Source organism: Erythrolamprus reginae, chromosome 6 (assembly GCF_031021105.1).
Source record: "Erythrolamprus reginae isolate rEryReg1 chromosome 6, rEryReg1.hap1, whole genome shotgun sequence".
Taxonomy (NCBI): Eukaryota; Metazoa; Chordata; class Lepidosauria; order Squamata; family Dipsadidae; genus Erythrolamprus; species Erythrolamprus reginae.
In genome coordinates, this window is record NC_091955.1 from 51,629,635 (window position 1) to 51,646,127 (window position 16,493).

A 16,493-nucleotide genomic window follows, 5' to 3' on the forward strand; every position below is an offset into this window, starting at 1 on the left:
TCTGCACGATCTGGAGTTTCCGAACACTTTTCAGAGGTAGCCCCATGTAGAGAGTGTTGCAGTAATCGAACCTCGAGGTGATAAGGGCATGAGTGACTGTGAGCAATGACTCCCTGTCCAAATAGGGCCGCAACTGGTGCACCAGGCGAACCTGGGCAAACGCCCTCCTCGCCACAGCCGAAAGATGATGTTCCAATGTCAGCTGTGGGTCGAGGAGGATGCCCAAGTTGCGCACCCTCTCTGAGGGGGTCAGTAGTTCCCCCCCCCAGGGTAATGGACGGACAGATGGAATTGTCCTTGGGAGGCAACACCCACAGCCACTCCGTCTTGTCTGGATTGAGTTTGAGTTTGTTGATACCCATCCAGTCCCCAACAGCCTCCAGGCACCGGCACATCACTTCCACTGCTTCGCTGACTGGACATGGGGTGGAGATGTACAACTGGGTATCATCCGCATATTGATGATACCTCACCCCATGCCCTTGGATGATCTCACCCAGCGGTTTCATGTAGATATTAAATAGTTTAGTCCTTCCATTTTCATTCTCTCCTTGGGTATCACAGTTCTCCCTCCTCCAACTTTTTTCTAAATGATAGTCATCCGTGGGAGAAGTAAGCTGATAAAATGTCTATTGTGGCTACTGTGATACAAAGTTTTCCTTTGTGTGTGCAATTCATGATACAAAAGGGCAGAACTTGTATTGTTGTGTGTCATGCTACAATGCACATTTAATCTTTTTGGTATCCTTATGATTCAGAATTGATGCCTGTATCTCAATAACTTGTGGGCTAGATTTGGTGAAGAGTTTTCCAAAGGCCAAATTTCACAGGAGAACTATATTTCCTAGTGGATTTCCTAGGTGGATTTAATTAATAAGTTTATTTTCTGTGTTGCCACTTACTGAAACAGAATCAATACTCATTTTTCTGAAACATTTAGTGAATGTTAATGAATATAGACAATAACAACGTTTGTTAATTCTGCAGTTTAATTAACATTGGTTAATCGTTAATCGTTGATTATTAAAAAGAATTATTGCTGCTTGGTTTAATAAAGGAAATAGCAAATAATTATGAATTATATTGATTCATCATTTCTCATGATATACATTTAATGTGATATATGTTGTAAGAAAGTTGTTCAATGCAAAATAGCATACCCATCCTTGATGTGATTATTGTATCGTATTACTAAATTGTACATTGTGCAATATTATACCACAGGTTAAATTATTGGAAGCTTTTAATTTTGGTGATAAAAGGTTTAAAAAATTATCATCATTGGCTTTTATTCTAAACACTTTTCCAAGAAAGAAGATCGTTCTATTCCACTTAAGGAAATCTCTATAACCATTGAAACATAGTAATAGAATACAATACAAGACCCAAACTACTACAGTGGTACCTCGAGATACGAGTTTAATTCGTTCCGGACCTGGGCTCTTAAGTCGAGCAGCTCTTATCTCGAACGACTTTTCCCCATAGGAATTAATGTAAATAATTTTAATTGGTTCCAGCCCTCAAAAAACTCACAAAGTTAGTCTAAATTATGCAGAAAGACATGTTTTTAATGAAGAAATGTACATGTACATATAAATGAATAATGAAGTTTCTTTCACTTAACTTGTAAACTTTCTTAAACTTTTAAATTTACATATGTTCAACTTCTCTGCCACCCAATCCTGTAGGACAGAGGTCCCCAACCCTTTTTGCACCAGGGACCGGCTTTAAGCGATCAAGAGAGGAATGGGTGAATGAATGGACGGAGGGTGGGAAGGAAGGAAGGAAAGAGGGAAGGGACAGGAACAGAGGAAGGAAGCAAGGAAACTTATGAAAGGGGAGAGTAAGAGAGGAATGAGTGAAGGGAGGGAGGGAGGGAAGAAGGTGGGAAGGAGAAAGAAAAGAAGAAATAGAGGAAGGGAAGGTAAAAGAGAGAAAGAAAAAGAGCAAGAAAGAAAGAAAGAAAGAAAGAAAGGGGGAAGGGACAGGAGCAGAGGAAGGAAGCAAGGAAACTTATGAAAGGGGAGAGTAAAAGAGGAATGAGTGAAGGGAGGGAGGGAAGAAGGTGGGAATGAGAAAGAAAAGAAGAAATAGAGGAAGGGAAGGTAAAAGAGAGAAAGAAAAAGAGCAAGCAAGCAAGCAAGCAAGCAAGCAAGAAAGAAAGAAAGAAAGAAAGAAAGAAAGAAAGAAAGGGGGAAGAGACAGGAACAGAGGAAGGAAGCAAGGAAACTTATGAAAGGGGAGAGTAAGAGAGGAATGAGTGAAGGGAGGGAGGGAGGGAAGAAGGTGGGAATGAGAAAGAAAAGAAGAAATAGAGGAAGGGAAGGTAAAAGAGAGAAAGAAAAAGAGCAAGCAAGAAAGAAAGAAAGAAAGAAAGAAAGAAAGAAAGAAAGAAAGGCAACTTCAAAAAAGGCTCACTGAGCATCTCTCACTCTCTCTCTCTTTCTATCCCTCTCTTTCTCTTTCTCTCCCCCTCTTTCTCTCACTCTCTCTTTCTCACTTTCTCTCTATCTCAGTGTTTCCCAACCTTTTTTGAGCCGCGGCCGTTAGCCCGGCTGATTTTTCCCTGCTGCCATTTTTGCGCAAAACTGTCCTGGACTCCCGGATCGCTCGCTTCTCCGGCATCGCGCCTTTTCAATGCCGTCAGAGGGGCGCGTCAGCGGCTTCCGGAGCACAGGGAAGGGCTTAAGCCACCGTCTTTTCCCCGTGGGAGCGCCAGACCTCTTGTCTGCCCGGCCCGAGGCACGAAATCGCTGCTTATGCCAGGCGGCTCGCCTGGAACACAAGCAATGCCGCCTGGCATAAGCAGCGATTTCGTGCCTCGGGCCGGGCAGACAAGAGGTCTGGTGCGTCAGAGGGGCGCGTCAGCGGCGGGAGCCAGACCCGGCCGCCGCCCCCCCCCCACGTAGAAGCCACCCCCCAACTCGGAACCGCGGCTGGCGGGGGCGGGAGGAGGCAGCGCCGCACAGGACCCTTCAGGCCGCTCCACCCGGGTCGAGCCCCATCCCGGGCGGAGCGGCCTGAGGGGTCCGGGGGGAGGCGCTGCCTCCTCCCGCACCCCGCCCCCGCTCAGCAATCGGCCCGGCGACATTGCTGGCGTTCCAGGCGAGCCGCCCCGCATAAACAGCGGTTTCGTGCCTCGGGCTGGGCAGACAAGAGGTCTGGAGCGCGGGAGATGGACCCGGCTGCGGCCCCCCCCACGTAGAAGCCAAGCCCCCCCCAGCCGAGCCTGGTGGTAAGCTCGCCCCCAACCCCCGAGATCGAGCGCACGAAGAGGCATCTCTTGCCTTCTGCCGCGGCGGAGGAAGGCGAATGCGGCTTGGAAGCTGGGAGGGGGGCGGAAGAGCTAAGTGGCCAAAGACGTTCCGCCCCCCTCCCAGCTTCCAAGCCGCATTCGCCTTCCTCCGCCGCGGCAGAAGGCGAAAGATGCCTCTTCGTGCGCTCGATCTCGGGGGTTGGGGGCGAGCTTGCCACCAGGCTTGGCTGGGGGGGGGCTTGGCTTCTACGTGGGGGGGCGGCCGGGTCCGGCTCCCGCCGCTGACGCGCCCCTCTGACGGCGTTCGGCGGCTTCCAAAGCACAGGGAATGGCTTAAACCGCCGTCTTTTCCCCGTGGGAGCGCCAGACCTCTTGTCTGCCCGGCCCGAGGCACGAAATCGCTGCTTATGCCAGGCGGCTCGCCTGGAACACAAGCAATGCCGCCTGGCATAAGCAGCGATTTCGTGCCTCGGGCCGGGCAGACAAGAGGTCTGGTGCGTCAGAGGGGCGCGTCAGCGGCGGGAGCCGGACCGGGCCGCCCCCCCCCACGTAGAAGCCACCCCCCAACTCGGAACCGCGGCTGGCGGTGGCGGGAGGAGGCAGCGCCGCACAGGACCCTTCAGGCCGCTCCACCTGGGTCGAGCCCCATCCCGGGCGGAGCGGCCTGAGGGGTCCGGGGGGAGGCGCTGCCTCCTCCCGCGCCCCGCCCCCGCTCAGCAATTGGCCCGGCGGCATTGCTGGCGTTCCAGGCGAGCCGCCCCGCATAAACAGCGGTTTCGTGCCTCGGGCTGGGCAGACAAGAGGTCTGGCGCGCGGGAGCCGGACCCGGCCGCCCCCCCCACATAGAAGCCAAGCCCCCCCCAGCCGAGCCTGGTGGCAAGCTCGCCCCCAACCCCCGAGATCGAGCGCACGAAGAGGCATCTCTCGCCTTCTGCCGCTGGCCGCCCGCTCTCTTTCGCCCAGCGCTGCTTTGGAAGGCGCAACGGGAAGAAGGAAAGCGGCACGGCGGGCGGCCAGCGGCAGAAGGCGAGAGATGCCTCTTCGATGTGCGCGGACCCCCCCCACCCCCAGCAGAAGCCAAGGACCCCCAGAGTGGGGCAGCAGGGGAGGCGACCGCCTCTCCACTCACCAACTGCCGGGATACGAGCCGAGAAGAGCCGGGCTGGTTTACTTTCCTTCCTTTCCGGAGTGAGCCACTCGAACAAAGCGTCACGCCCCCCTGACGCTTTTGGCGGCAAAAGAGCCCAGCGTCGCTTCGGAAGCCGCCGAAAGCGTCAGAGGGGCGCGACGCTTTGTTCGAGTGGCTCTGCATCAGCGTGGGAAGGAAGGAAAGTAAGCCAGCCCGACTCTTCTCGGCTCGTATCGCGAATTTGAGCTCGGGAGACGAACAGAAATGTCTCTCCTCTCCCAGCTCTTATCTCGAGTAGCTCGTAAGTAGAGCTGCTCGTATTTCGAGGTTCCACTGTATACAGAATTTATATTATACTTTTTTAGTCTTAAGTTTTCAATTTTGTTGTCCAAGAATTAGCCTCTAAAAACCCCCCTCAGTATTGACACTGGGTTCTGTTCTTGAACAAGTTATACTTTTTAAAAATTCTGTTTATCTTTTCCTGGAAAGAGACAACTGTAAACATTTTCCTTCACAGCTTTTTTATTCTCATCTCTCTTGATTTTTCCTGTCATTCAGCTGCAAAGAAAAATGACAAAAAGAAAAAAAAAAGAAAGAAAGAAGAAAGAGGGAGGGAGGGAGTAAGAAGGAAGGAACTCAATGCAGTAAAATATGATAGCATGGAATATAAACGCTTAGGTCTCATATAAGGGACCTCTTTGCCATTTTTTCATTTTTCTTTCAGGGGGGCTGGAAAAGATCTGAAATAAAAACATTGCTACATTTGTTTTTTGTGACTATGATCCAGTGAAGCTATATCCATATTTGGGAAAGCTATACATTTAACATAAATGAGGGAAGGTTTTTTTAAAAAAAAAGCTTTTATTACAATCAGATCTATTACTAAAAAACAAATTGGTTTTAAGGATAGTTTTTTAAAAATAGTATTGCCTTTTCATATAATTTCTATATTCCTAAGAATGTATAGCACAGGTGTCAAATTCAAGGGCCATGGGCATTGCAGCCTGCAATGTGGTCAAATCCAGCCCGTGGGGCCATCCTGGAAAATGTAAGGGGCCTTCATCACTTTGTATCGGTTTACCCAATGCAAAGAGGAAAGATTGAGCCAGGCCAGCATGTGGCTTCGGCCTGGTCTACCCAGTGCAAAGAGGAAACATGCTAGCAGTTTGGGGAGTGGCATCAAGCTGGCCACACTCACCCAACTGGCCACACCCACCCAGTCAGCCACAGCCAATGAGTGACATCAATCTGGCCAAGCCTACCCAGTTGGCCATGCCTGCCCGGCCCCTGGGATCAACCACAGCCCTCATGTGGTTATCAATGAAATTGAGTTTGACACCCTTGAGGTACAGTAACTAATCAGAAGTTTTATTTTGCCTTTTCAGAAAGGATGATGATGAAACCTATTGTCGAACAGTAACAGAATATGCTCGCTCCTGTTCACATGCAGGCTATCCTATTAGAGATTGGAGAGATGATTTTCCAGCCTGTAGTAAGTGTGTTTTAATACTGTACTTTGATCAATCAAAAATTAATTTCAGGATGTAAACAAAAGCAAACAATACGTTTAAGTGATATATTAGAACACTGGACTGTAATGGAAAGCATATTGCAACTGTTCTGCAAGAGAATGGAACTACTTTAATCAACATGTTTTAGAATTTGGCTTCATATCCAGAACATTCCAGAGTATGAAAATGATTGAGGGTCACGTTAAATAGGCTATATAAACCTAACAACATATTAAAATGTGTAAATAGTTATATATAACTCTTCATAATAAGCCTCAAAATTAATTAAAATATAGTGTCTTTTTTGTGTGCCATTATTTTTAATTATAAAATGTATGTTTCTGCATCTTAATATTCATCTTACTAAGAATTAATATATCGGCCCTTTATTCTAAATTTGATGGCTTTGGCAAAGCAAAACCTTAATTTAGAAAGATATTTATATGTTTAATCAACATTTTAAAAAGAAAATAATGCATATTTTTTTCTCATTAAAGTGAAATATACTGGAGTGTAATCATTCTTTCCTAATTTATTATTTTAGCTGACAATTGTGAAGATGCTTTTATCCATCGAGATTGCATTAGTTGTTGTCCACCAACCTGTACATTTGAAAAAGAATGTCTAGGTAGTAACCTCCATTGCTTAGATGGATGCTATTGCCCAGATGGTAAGTGAACTTTTCACCAGCTGAATTATTTTAATAATAAAGTTTCTGTCTATTAAATAACTACCTGTCTTATATCCATACAATTTTGCATAACCTTTAAGGAATTACATTTTTATTAAATGTGATTCTCCTTAAAACATTGCAAATAAATAAGAAATGAATTAAAATATAGAGTATTATATTATTTTCTTAGTTGATATTTCCAGACCTCCTCTTTCCATCAGTCTCTGCAAGAGATGATTGCATTATTAGTTAGGTCACAGTTCATCTCATTTAGATCTGAAGAAATACAGTATTCAGTGACAGTATCAGATGCAGACTGAGTAATTCATTACATAATTATTTTAACTTCACCCTGAGGAATACTTTCTACATATTTAATATGGACTATCTTACATATTGTGATCTCTTTATATTTTTATAACCTTTTTATTTTTATAAACTAGGCCTTATAATGGACAATGGAACTTGTATTTCTGCATCAGATTGCCCATGTGTTTATCATGGGACAGCTTTCCCTGTAGGTTCAACAATTGAACAAGAATGTAGTAACTGGTATGTAATCTTCAATAAAATCTCTGAGTTTTGTGTCTTGTCAATTGTTGTTCTGTTTTATGAAGAATATGAAATTTACACTTGTTGTTGCTGTTCTTTTATTATTATTATTATTATTATTATTATTATTATTATTATTATCATTGTCATTATTCATTTGTCAAACATATAAGATAGTAGGTATTGGTATAAACATAAATATTAGCAAAGTAGGTATAGATAAATTAGCCAATAGGACAGTAGGACAGGGGTGGTAGGTGCAATGATGCACTTATAAACTCATGGGGTGAGTTTAACTGTAGATAATCTAAAGTTAAAGATTTGGGAGCTGGGGGAAGAAGCAGCAGTCAGCTAGTGCATTCCAGGCTCTGATCCCTCTGTTGTTGAAATCATATTTTCTGCTGTTGAGTTTGAAGCAGTTAACATTAAGCTGGAATTGATTGTGTGCTCATGTATTGTTGTGGTTGAAGCTGAAGAAATCATTAACAGGTAGGACATTGTGGTAGATGATTTTATGAACTACATTTAAGTCAGATCGAAGGCGACGAACTTCTAGGCTTTCTAAACCCAAAATTTCAAGTCTGGTGGAATAAGATATTCTGTTGCGAGCAGAGCAGTGGAGGACAGTTCTTGTGAAATATTTTTGGATTCTCTCAATTGTATTGCTATCTGATATGCAGTGCAGATTCCAGACAGATGAGTTGTATTCAAGAATTGGTCTAGCAAATGTTTTGTATGCTATGATTAGAAGTATAATATCGCCAGAGAAAAAGCTACACAAGATTAGATTAATAACTCTTAGTGCCTTTTTGGCAATGTTGTTACAGTGGGCTCTGGCAATTAGGTCAATAGATATGAGTACTTCAAGGTCCTTGACAGAGTGAGGTTCATCTACAAGGTCGTGTCTTCCAAGCTTGTATTTTGTTTTCTGATTATTTTTGCCAATGTGTAAGACAGAATTTATTGGTTGAGATTTGAAGTTGCTAGCAGTCTGATCATTCTGATACATGGTCAAGGTCTTTTGGAAGGGTAGCAGTATTGTCGGTGGTGTTAAATAATTTAACATTGTCAGCAAAGAGAATGCAGTTGCTTGTAATATGATCACAGAGGTCGTTTATGTAAAGTATGAATAGTGTTGGTCCTAGAATGCTGTCTTGAGGGACACCACTGTTGACAGGTGCAGGATTTGATAGGGCACTTCCTATTTTAACCACTTGTTGTCTGTTTGACAAGAATGCAGTTATCCAATCATGAATGTGACCAGAGATGCCATAGGATTTGAGTTTCAGGAGAAGTTTGTCATGTACCACTGAATCAAAGGCTTTACAAACGTCTATGTAAATTGAGTCTATTGTTTTACCCTGATCGAGATGTGTTGTCCATATGTTTTTGCAGTGTAGGAGTTGCAGGTTACAGGAGTGAAGGATTTTTCAAAAGATGAGAAGCATTACTCATGTTCCTGCTGTGGCTTAGACAAAGGAAGGGAGGGGGCTGTACGAAAATCAAGGTTTTGTTAAAAATCAGACACAACTTTATTGACTTTGACATAAATATTAGGTTGAGCTGGTGATAGAAGAACTCTTAAGTACACCAAGGAATGAATCATTCTGATAGACTCCTTTGCTACCTGGTTACAGATAAACATATAGACCTCTAAACTGGGCTGAGTTCCAGTACCAGTTTATGGTGAGCTTCACTCCTTCATCTATTTTGTACAATATAATTCCTTTTTAATTACTGTGGGTCCATCCTATCACATTATACTTTATAGCTTTAGAACCCACATTAAAGTTGTAACCTAGTACACTAGCCAAACAAAAGATTATCAGATAGCTCCAGTTTCTACCCTTCAGCTAGAGGCTCCAGTTTCTATCCTTCATATCGTATCATAACAACGGAACTGATTGAATGAGGGTTGGCAATATATAGTGGTAGCCAAAATGGAATTGGCTGGTGTTATTGATGAACTTACATATCTCAGATGAGCATCAAAGAGGGAACTGCTTCCAGGATTACACATAGATTTGTCTTCTTGTAATTGAAGCATGCAGATTCTATTCTGCATTACTAGGAATCAAATGAACCCACACAGCCTGGTCTCTGTGTGAAAAAACAACAAGAGGATACTAATTCTTTCTTTTATAGTTACTTTTATGTACAATACAACAAAAGGGTCATTATATAGGTTTGTGTTATAAACAAATTTCAGTGCCCAATCTTATTCCCAAATATAGAAATGTTTTTAATTTCTTATTTTAAATTTAGCATTTGTATGGGTGGTGCTTGGAACTGCACTGAACATGACTGCCCAGGTAATTTTTTTCTTATAAAGATAATTGTGTGTGTGTGTGTGTGTGAGAGAGAGAGAGAGAGAGAGAGAGAGAGAGAGAAAGGGAGGGAGGGAGGGAGCGGGGGAGAACATGTGAAGCTTGCATCTTCCATGGTGCAAGTCAATGATTTAAAAAACATTTTATGTTATTAGTTTTTATGATGATAATCTTGAGATTGAATGTTGTTCAATATTGGGCAGCACACACAGTCATAACAAATATATAAATGATACATTGACTCAGAAGTCAATTCAGTTGTATGAATCTTTAAATTTCCTTATTTCAAAAATGATATATATTTTAGCTATAAAAATATAACTAAAGTACTTTTTCAGGAAAAAAGTAAGCTATTATATGATTTGATTATAATACATCCTAGGATATTAGTATTATTACTCAAATTAACCAGCTGGGAAGGTCATAAATCATGATCATGTGACCATAGGGATAGCCACAGGTTGTAAATGCTGGTCAATTGCCAAGCATTTGAATTGCATTCATGTGACGCCAGGCTCCATACAATGGTTTTAATTTCTAGAAGTTATAAATTATATTTTTGAGGCCATTGTAACTTTGAACCATCATTAAACTAGTAGCTGGATACCTGTGCTTCACGACAACACTGAACTCCTTAGCATGGAGTACAATGTCTAAACTCCAGCCTGCAGCCCGGATGAGCCACATGCTAGCTATGCCCATGGTTTGCAGTTCAGGATAATGTAATTCTTTTTGGATTAATCCTTACTTAATTTCTTTTTACTAGTTTTTACTATTCAGTTGTAATGTTGCCCTTTAATTTATGTTATTCTTTTAGTTATGTTGCTCTCAGAGTTGGCTGGAGTCAAAGAGCACTGAAATCAAATAAATAAATAATAAAAAATAATACACTTTTTGTATTGATCAATCTTTATTTTAAGCTGAATGTTCAATTGTTGGTGAATCCCATTTCACAACTTTTGATGGTCGCCATTATACCTTTCTTGGGAGCTGTCAGTATATTTTGGTAAAAGGCACTGGGAAAGACAAATTCACACTTACTTTACAGAAAAGTCCCTGTGAACAGGTAAGCTGACAATTTAATTAACATTTTGTGTTGATAAATAAATTCCTATATATCTAATTCAGAGACAGTCAATAAATTAGTTAAGATTAGCAATAAAAATTCAGTATTTTTCTTGATATTGATTATCTTGTATGATCTGAACCTGGATTTTTTTTCAACTGTAAGCATTGGCTTTGTAAAAGCAATTATGCCTTTTACTGGGATTAAGTCTACAGGGTTTTTCATTCATGCATGATTACACAGGCATCTACATATTGGGTTACAGTCTGACCAGGTGTGTTAGACAGATAAATGCTCTTGGTGACAGGTCTGAACAGCTTGGTATATTGCCAACCAGATAAGAGCATTTTGAAGCTGACTAAGATATTTATTTGATATTTTATGTGTTCTTTTCTAGGAATAATAAATCTGGAAGCTCAGAGTATATAAAAATATTTGATCAAGCATTAAAAAGGTGGTTGGTTAAATCTGGGATACGCTGAATGGGATGAAATAGTTGAGTTATTTTAAAATCATTTTAGTTGATAAACTGAAATGTTTGTTTTCCAAGAGGTAGAAAAAGTTAGCTGTGATGCTTTTTAATTAATACTGGTTATGGATTCAATACTTTCAAACGTTTTAGTTGCTTGTTTTATTTATCTTTATCAGGTACATTATGTTTGTTTTAATTTAAACTTTGCACTTATGATTTGCAGTGTATGTTTTAATGAAGTGATTTTTTATTTTAAGTAATAAATATTTTCTTTATAATTCTAAACTGAATTTTCTTTTAATCATATCAAAAGGTTTTAAAACTCTTGTACTAGTGCTTTACATTAGCATTTAATTCACCATTTTGTCTTGAAAAATCATGGGGAACTCTAGGCCACCATATGTCTCACATCAGTATGTTAGCTATTCCTTTTTCGATATGAACTTAAACTGTTCAATATTCCCAGCTAGGTTGCATATACATTACAATCTTAAAGACAGTTCAAGATTAATCTGTTTTACAAAAATGTTTTAAGAATAAATTTTGGGGTGAGGGTGAAGAGAAAAGTAAAATAAAAATAGAATTAAAAAAAATTAAATCTAATGCAGATTAACAACATTTGCTCTATATGTTCCTTTTCCCATAAGACTCAGCCCTCCTCTTCCTTTGGTTCATACAGAGCATTGATTATAACTGCATTCAGTCTTTGACGCTAATTTTTGACGATGACATAAGCAAGCAAGTGACTCTCGTCCTGGGTGGTGAAATACAGTACAGTTCCTTCAGCCAGGGATTCACCTTAAATGGTAAGATACCATTTATCATTTAGTAGTTAATTATCTTCATGTACCTAAATTCATTTTAATGTACTGTATTCACCAAGCTGTTTCTGAGAAATAAATATGTTATCATGTAGTTTGCCACCAGTCCCTTATGCATTGGGCAAAATACAGAGTCCTCTCTTCCTTTTGCTGGAGATCAAACAAGCTCCATTGTTTTAAAACAAGAAGTAGAATATTATTGAAGTCTGTGGATCACATTTAAAAGAAGCACCTTTGTTTTCACAGCCATTCAGTAAATTTGGGAATTTCCAAGAGTCTATATAAATGAAGTAGAGAAAATTTTTCTTTGTAAAATTGTTATTCAAGTTACTCAAACATAGACTTTTGTAAAGCCTTTGATTAAGTAGTTCACGACAAACTTCTTCTGAAACTAAAATCTTATGGCATCTTTGGACCACTGTATGATTGGATAACAGTGTTCCTGTCTAACAGACAACAAGTGGTCAAAATAGGTAGTGCCATATCAGTTCAACCAAGTATATTGAAATGGTTTGACAATATTTAGAGGACAAAAGAATATTAAATCACAAAAGAAATATATAAAGGAAGAATGAATGGGATAAGAGAAAGAAGACTGAGAAGCTATAGCTGAATAGAATTACTGAGCTTATTTTTAAAAAGATGTAATTATTAACAAACGAGATCCTGAAGCATAAACATGGTGGAGCCAATTATGATTTGCAAGGCTAGAAAACTATGAAGCACAGTGAATGGTTGGGGAATATAAACAAGATTTAACCATAAATCTTTTCCTCTTTTAATATTTTTAGTTTCTTTGCCTGCTATTTCTTACTTCCTTTTCCATGCTGCATACAGGTAGTCCTCAATTTATGACCACAATTGGGACCAGAATTTTCATCTCTAAGAAAGGTGGTTGTTAAGTAAGTCATGCCAAATCCTATGACCTATTTTGCTGTGGTTGTTAAGTGAATCACATGAATGTTAAGTAAATCTGGCTTCCCTGTTGACTCTGTTTGTCAGTGCTAGCTAAGAAAGCAGCAAATGGCAATCTTGTGACTTTGGGACACTGCAACTTGCATGAATACATGCCAGTTGCCAAGCTCCTGAATTTTGATCATGTGACTGTGGGGAATGTGATGAGTCATAAGTTCAAATACCAATTGCAAATCTCTTTTTTCAAAATCTTTGTAATTTCAAACACTCATTAAAACAAATGGTTGAAAGTCAAGGACTACCTGTAACACTGCTTATTTCCAGAAAGAATAGTGTAATGGATACGAATCTATGCATGTATACAGAATTTAATTCATTTTCTGTTATATTCAGGATATGTGGAAGTACAGAACCTCTCTTCCTTGTTTGTGCAGCTAAAAACTGAATTTGGTTTAAAAATCCTGTTTGCTAAAGATGGCAAAAGAGTGTATATTCAAGTCAGAGCTGACTGGAAGAGCAGAACTATGGGTCTCTGTGGAACTTATAATGGAAATCTGAGAGACGATTTTCTGTGAGTTGGATTTAAAAGTGCACTGGTTAAAATGCATGATGTACCTTTTTACCAAAAAGCCCCCATATTTTAAAATTAAAAGGAGCTCTATTTTAATAGATGTTTTCATGTTTCATTTATAAAAAATAATCTGACTGTAGATATAAAGGAATAATAATAATAATAAACACATCTAATATTACAAAAGGCAATTAAAATGTTATCAGATAGAACAGATTAAAGCCATTTTAAAGGAGAGCAAAAATAACAGACTCAGACAAAAGCCAGCAGCACAATTCAACAAATGTTTAGTGGATCAAAGGAAACTGCAGTTGGTATGGAAACTTATAAGTTTAAATACAAACTATAAATAAGCAGGAAGGGAATTAGATGTTCTCTTTTTCACTAGCTCTCTGAAGTTATCAGTGTATTATAGCAATTAAAAATGACTCTAGGTACTCTTTTTACCAACCTTTGACTTATGCTTATCAACAGAATGTACTTGGGGAAAAATAGAAATGGAAACATTACAAACGTGGACAAATGGAACTGTCTTGTTTGTTTCAGTACACCCTTAAGAATAGTTTTTAATTTTTATTTTTACTGTTTGTTCATTTCTTATAAAATGTGCTGAATTATCATTGTTATGGACAGAGGTTTTTTTTCTTAGGAGTTATGTTTACAGGGTCTACCACACTGCATCATATACAGTGGTACCTCTGCCTATAAATGCCTCTACTTACAAACTTTTCTAGATAAGACAGTTCAAGATTTTTTTGCCTCTTCTCAAGAACCATTTTCCATTTACAAACCTGAGCCTCCGAAACTGTAACCAGAAGAGGCAGGGAGAAGCCTCCGTGGGGCCTCTCTAGGAATCTCCCGAGAGGAAACAGGGCCCAAAAAGGCCAGGAGAAGCCTCTGTGGGGCCTCTCTAGGAATCTCCCGAGAGGAAACAGGGCCCGAAAAGGCCGGGAGAAGCCTCTGTGGGGCCTCTCTGGGAATCTCCTGGGAGGAAATAGGTCCAGAAAAGGTGGGGAGAAGCCTCTGTGTGGCCTCTCCAGGAATCTCCCAGGAGGAAACAGGGCCTCCACCCTCCCTGTTGTTTCCCCAATCGCACACATTATTTGCTTTTACACTGATTCCTATGGGAAAAATTGCTTCTTCTTACAAATTTTTCTACTTAAGAACCTGGTCACGGAACAAATTAAATTCATAAGTAGAGGTACCACTGTATATTATTATATTATTGCAGTTTTTAAAAGCAGAGGATGTTTATGTAATCTTCTAAATACAAAGTGTTCTTGAAAATGGTGATGAAGATTCTCTGTCAGCCAGGCAGAGTTTCCTGGAAGTTGAGCCATGGCAACTGGACTTTTCTGTTTTGGTTTGAAATATTTTGCTGCTTTTCCAAGTAGCTGAAGAAGCTACTGTACTTGGATAAACAGCAAAACATTTCAGACCAAAAAAGAAAAGAAGTCCAGTTGCCGTGACTAAACTTCCAATGTTCTCCCAGATGGACACATAAAATTGTACTGAAGGGCTATGGAATTAGTCTCATAATAAGCTATCATTATTGCTACTTTGGAGCCACTGATTTAAATGGGACAGAAGGCAAATGTGGCTTGACTTTCTGACATCTATGTAGGGCAGAAGAGTTTCTTTCCCTCACAGAGATGTGGCTATGTAGGTTGGGTTTTACATCAGCTTAGTAGAAGGGAAATGGGGTAACATGTGAAATTCAGGAGATATGTTAGCATCAAAGAATATTATCCCCCAGATAACTAGGTGTAGGGGAATGCTACTCTTGATTGTCCTTTCTCTTGCTGGACCATTGTGAGAAAAGTTCTAAGATCTGGAAGACAAAATCATAGATTTATTTGATGCTCTGGAACAGAGGCAAAATAGCATTCCTCCATCCATCCCTCCACCCATCTATATATTATATATCTAACATCTGTCTATGATACACACAGACACATAGGCACACGCACACACATATGTGAGCTGGGGTGTGCACGAACGCGCACGTACACACACACTGACTCAATACATGGGATCCTGCAAAAAAGATGGCATTTGTATAATTGCTGGGTATAATATAGTAGTTCAGAATATAGACTGAGAAACTGACAAGATCAACATTTGCAGCACAGTACAACTGTTCAGGTGAAGTTCTGGACAGCATGGTCCCCTTTTGATATTAATATGAAATCAAATAAAATGAAATCAATCAATCAATCAATCAATCAATCAATCAATCAAGCTATCTATACAATCATCATGTTAGTACATAACTTTTCTATGTGGGCATATGTCAGAAGCCAACAGTATTAAGCATATTTTTCTGGGCAGATATGATTCTTTTGTTTAATCATTCTCATTCTCCACCCTTAGTTCCCCATCAGGAATGATTGAAGGAACCCCACAACTTCATGCTAATGCATGGAAGATTTCATCAGCATGTCACATGCCTGTCAACATTCCTGTAGTTGACCCTTGTAACATTAATCAACAAAATGGTAAATTTTTCATTTATTTGGAGATTTTTAATCTAAATTTTATCATAGTTGTATGACTAGATTACAAGTCTTGTTTGGTGTCTGAGTTTTCCCCTACTTTCTGATCAAAACATCAAACTATTCCTTTAAGCTTTAGTTTAATATTTTTAGTAAAGGCAACATTGTTTATTTGTTTACTCATTACTTTAAATAGTCATTGAAGATGTTTTACCTACTATGACTTAGTCCCATTTAGATCTGTGGAATAGATATGCTGATATAAAGTGGTACCTCTACTTAAGAACTTAATTCGTTCCGTGACCAGATTCTTAAATAGAAAAGTTTGTAAGTAGAAGCAGTTTTTCCCATAGAATCAATGTAAAAGCAAATAATGCGTGCAAACCCATTAAGAAAGAAATAAAAGCTCGGAATTTGGGTGGGAAGAGGAAGAGGGCAATCACTGCCGAAGGAAGAAGGCGAGGTGAGGGGAATAAAAAATATCCAAAACTTTAAGGCGTAAAAAAAAAAAAGGGACTCTGAGGTGGTAAGGAGGAGCACGCGCCTCCCATTCACCCAGCGCAAGGCTGCCTCCCATACACTGTGCCAGAGAGAGAAACCCAGGAGGAATGGCAGGAAACTGGCCGGGCCTTCATGCCACTCTCAAATTTACTGGGAAATTTTTCCGGGCTTGGGTTCTTAAGTAGAAAATGGTTCTTAAGAAGA

At 40.3% G+C, this 16,493-nt stretch overlaps 1 protein-coding gene across 1 annotated transcript in view; it reads left to right on the plus strand.

The window, feature by feature from the left end:
- OTOGL (otogelin like) overlaps window positions 1–16,493 on the plus strand; it is a 109,538-nt gene that overhangs the window by 17,037 nt on the left and 76,008 nt on the right. Inside the window, exons 11-18 of the mRNA XM_070754953.1 lie at window positions 5,771–5,877; window positions 6,441–6,566; window positions 7,013–7,121; window positions 9,387–9,433; window positions 10,369–10,514; window positions 11,666–11,792; window positions 13,116–13,293; window positions 15,667–15,791. Coding sequence (XP_070611054.1) covers window positions 5,771–5,877; window positions 6,441–6,566; window positions 7,013–7,121; window positions 9,387–9,433; window positions 10,369–10,514; window positions 11,666–11,792; window positions 13,116–13,293; window positions 15,667–15,791 — 965 coding nt within the window. The remainder of the gene's footprint in view (window positions 1–5,770; window positions 5,878–6,440; window positions 6,567–7,012; window positions 7,122–9,386; window positions 9,434–10,368; window positions 10,515–11,665; window positions 11,793–13,115; window positions 13,294–15,666; window positions 15,792–16,493) is intronic.